The sequence below is a fragment of the Microtus ochrogaster genome, chromosome 15 (genome assembly GCF_000317375.1).
Source record: "Microtus ochrogaster isolate Prairie Vole_2 chromosome 15, MicOch1.0, whole genome shotgun sequence".
Classification (NCBI taxonomy): Eukaryota; Metazoa; Chordata; class Mammalia; order Rodentia; family Cricetidae; genus Microtus; species Microtus ochrogaster.
This window is the reverse complement of record NC_022017.1, coordinates 2,033,618-2,037,559: the sequence shown is the minus strand read 5'-3', so window position 1 is coordinate 2,037,559 and position 3,942 is coordinate 2,033,618. Positions and strand designations below refer to the sequence as shown.

General features: G+C 52.5%; 1 protein-coding gene across 1 annotated transcript in view; it reads left to right on the top strand.

Annotated features, from left to right (window-relative positions):
• Window positions 1–1,222: 1,222 nt before the first annotated feature.
• Window positions 1,223–3,942, top strand: part of Espl1 (extra spindle pole bodies like 1, separase) — a 25,393-nt gene continuing 22,673 nt past the window's right edge. Inside the window, exons 1-4 of the mRNA XM_005353819.1 lie at window positions 1,223–1,303; window positions 1,836–2,891; window positions 3,066–3,170; window positions 3,308–3,419. Coding sequence (XP_005353876.1) covers window positions 1,223–1,303; window positions 1,836–2,891; window positions 3,066–3,170; window positions 3,308–3,419 — 1,354 coding nt within the window. The remainder of the gene's footprint in view (window positions 1,304–1,835; window positions 2,892–3,065; window positions 3,171–3,307; window positions 3,420–3,942) is intronic.

Sequence of the window (3,942 nt, the reverse complement as noted above, 5' to 3'; positions counted from 1 at the left end):
CTATAGCTGGATGCAGTTAGAAAACTCATCCCAGGCCGGGCGGTGTTGGCGCACGCTTTTAATCCCAGCACTCGGGAGGCGGAGGCGGAGGCGGAGGCAGAGGCAGGTGGATCTCTGTGAGTTCGAGACCAGCCTGGTCTACAAGAGCTAGTTCCAGGACAGGCTCCAAAACCACAGAGAAACCCTGTCTCGAAAAACCACAAAAAGAGCCGGGCGGTGGTGGCGCACGCCTTTAATCCCAGCACTCGGGAGGCAGAGGCAGGTGGATCTCTGTGAGTTCGAGACCAGCCTGGTCTACAAGAGCTAGTTCCAGGACAGGCTCCAAAACCACAGAGAAACCCTGTCTCGAAAAACCACAAAAAGAGCCGGGCGGTGGTGGCGCACGCCTTTAATCCCAGCACTCGGGAGGCAGAGGCAGGTGGATCTCTGTGAGTTCGAGACCAGCCTGGTCTACAAGAGCTAGTTTCAGGACAGGCTCCAAAACCACAGAGAAACCCTGTCTCGAAAAACCCAAAAAAAAAAAAAGAAAAACCACAAAAAGAAAACTCATCCCAGGCTTGGAGGGGCGGGAGGAAAGGAACTACCTGGGTGTTCCAGAGGCCTTCCGGTACAGAGCGGAACCCCGCCCCGCCAGGTTTCACGTGACAGTCAGCGCAGCTGGTAAACTACAACTCCCAGAGCGCCACGCGGCCGGCCGGCCGGCGTTACGCCTTCTCGCTGATTGGCCACTAGGATATTTGAAAGGAGGAGCTGGCGCGGAAAAAGACTATCTTTCGGATGTTTGGTGGCGGCTCTGACTGGAGGTTAGTCGTAGACCCGTAAAGAACGGCGAATTTGGGTGAAGTAAGGCTCGAAGGATCTCCTGAGAGCGTGTTCAAGCCGAGGTGAATGGTGTTCCCATTTCTGACCTCGAAGGAAAATGGGGCGTCTCTGCGGAGGCTCGGGGCCCCGCTTGGTCGGCGCCCAGTGACCCTGTGAAGACTTCAGGGGTGGCATGGTGGGAACGGGAGGACAAGGAGCGGCCTGGACGAAGAAAGGTTGGACACGTCAGTTTAGAACGGGATCCAGAGCCTAGGCATGGTCCCCCTGCTCCCCGCCCCATAGGATTTGTGATAGGATTCTTTTGATGCCTCAATCCCTTTTCTCCAGTTATTTCCATTACAAATTTCCTCAGAGTTTACAACAATTCTCCAATCCGTTTCCTCTTTTTTAGCCTTTTGCCATGAGGAACTTCAAAGGAGTCGACTTCGTGACTCTGCTTTGCAGCAAGGAGGAGACCCAGGAGCTGCTGCCTGACTTGAAGGTGGGGTGCTTTCTGTCTCAAGACACAACTAGTTTTTTGAGACCACCTGTCTTTTCTCCTTTTTTTCCTTTTTTGGGTTTTGTTTTTTTTTTCATTTTCTATCCTGGGCATTGAACCCAGGAGCCCATGCAAGCAGGGAAGGATCTCACCATTGAGCTGTATCTGTTTTTACTTTGTTTTTTAAGTTTAGAGACAGGGTTTCTACATAACCCTGGCTGTCCTGGAACTCTGAGAGATCCTCCTGCTCTGCCTCCCAAGTGCTGGGATTAAAGGCGTGTGCCATTATGCCTGGCTTGTTTTCACTTTTTTATCTGAGGTAGTGTCTCACTAAATTGCCCCAGCTGGCCTTGAACCCACTCAAGTCCAGGAAGGTCTTGAACTTTCAGCCTCTTTACCTTAGCACAGGCCTGTACCACCAAGCCTGACTTGTGTTTTGCCTTAATTTGGGGAGAGAGAGAGAGATCCTTGTGTGTGCCACCCTACTTGTAGTTTCTTTTCTTTTTCTACCCTGCTTTTCTCTGCCTCCTCCTAGGAGTTCCTGTCCAGATCGCGAACTGATTTTCCCAGCAGCCGATATGACGCTGAGAGAAGGCAAGTCTGTGACACCATCCTGAGGGCTTGCAACCAGCAGTTGACTGCCAAGATCGTTTGCCCCGGGCACCTGCAGAGTCTGCTGAAGCTTGCAGAGCTGGCCTGTGATGGCTATTTGTCGTCCACTCCACAGCGCCCTCCTCTCTATCTGGAACGGATTCTTTTCATCTTACTTCGGAATGGTTTGGCTCAGGGCAGCCCAGACCCTGTGCTCTGCCTTGCCCAGCCTCTCCATGCCTGCTTGGTGCAGAGCTCTCGAGAGGCTGCGCCTCAGGACTATGAGGCCGTGGCCCGCGGCAGTTACTCTCTGCTTTGGAAGGGAGCAGAAGCACTGTCAGAGCGGCGAGCGGCCTTCTCAACCCGGCTGAAGGCCTTGAGTTTTTTAGTGCTCTTGGAGGATGGCAGCGTCCCTTGTGAGGTCCCTCACTTTGCTTCTCCAACGGCCTGTCGCGTAGTAGCTGCCTACCAGCTGTTTGATGCTAGTGGACGTGGCCTAGATGAAGCAGAGGCTGACTTCCTGTATGACTCGCTCTCTAGGCATGTGATCCGCGTCTTGGTAGGTGAGGGTGGTCGCTCTCCTGGTCCTCTTTCTCCCCAGAGGGCCCTCTGCCTCTTGGAACTCACCTTGGAGCACTGTCGTCGCCTCTGCTGGAGCCACCACCACCACAAGGCTACTAGCACAGTGGAGAAGGCTCGCCACCACCTAGAGAACAGCAGCGTAGCTCCCAGCCTCCAGTTATGCCAGGTGGGGGTTGAGCTGCTGGAAGCTGTGGAAAAAAGACCAGGGACAGTGGCCAAGCTTCTGATGAAGGCATCAACTCTTCTGAACAACAATCTGGAGGCACCATTGCTCCCGCTCCGGGCCTTGTATGACAGCTGCCAGTTCTTCCTCTCAAGCCTGGAGAGAGGCATCAAGGGGCGCTATGGGCTCGATGTCATATTGAGCCTCTTTGCTTTCCTTAGAGGGTACTGCTCCCTTGTCCGGCAGCTTCGAGATGTGAGTTAAGGACCTAGAGTTAGGGTGGGGATGCTCTGGGTCCTTGGCAAGCTGCCCTCTGAGTGTGCCTGGTAAGCATCCTGTTGTGTACTGAGAGGGTTGTGATTTCCCCGGTGTCTTTCCTCCTCTCTGGTCTGTGCCAGCATTCAGCATGGAGCTCCCCTCCCCCCTCAGGTCTGTGGAGTTTCCTCCAAGCAGCAGCAGTCTTTGCTTCAGATGCACTTCCAGGGTCTTCACCTTTTCACCGGGATGGTTTACGACTTTGCCCAAGGCTGCCAGGTACCATCTGGGAATCAAGAAATATGTTTAGTCTTAGGGTCTGAGCTTTGGGGTATCTTGGTTTCAGGCGTGGGGAAGGTGGACGTCCCCGTGGACCTTGCATGACTCTTGTCACTTTCTATCCATCTTGTCCGCAGGCAACTGAGCTGACCCAGCTAGTGGACAGTTGCAGGTCTACTGTTACCTGGATGCTGGAGGCCTTAGCGGATCTGTCAGGCAGAGAGCTGACTGACTACCTGGGGACGACTGGTTAGTGCCTTGTGTCTCAGATGCACAGTTCTGGGGGAGGGCTGTCACCTGATAGGCTGGCAAGTATCTGCTGTGTATTTCTGACCACCGAGTGCCCTAGGTTTAAGGAGAACTGTGTATAAGGATCTGTCTCTCCGGTTAGTGCCAGGAGAGACTTGATGGGGCTTATGACAGAGAGTTCTGATTTTTTTCTTATATTTTGTAGTTTGATTTGGTATTTGTTTTATAAAAATGTTTGTACCTGATATGCAACATTACAGCCTTTATATTTGTTAGTGTTTTAAGCCAGTCACATTATGGAATCCAAATTGGGCTAAAACTCACAGTAGTAATCCTGCCTCAATTCACCAAGTGCTGAGGTCACGAGTTATAGTTTCTTTTTTTGGGAAACATGTCTCTCCACATAGCTCTGGCCGTTCTAAAAGTTTCTTTGTAGACCAGGCTGGTCTTGAACTCACAGAGATCTTGCCTGCCTCTGCCTCCTGGGTGCTGGGATTAAAGGTATACACCACTGGCTAACCTT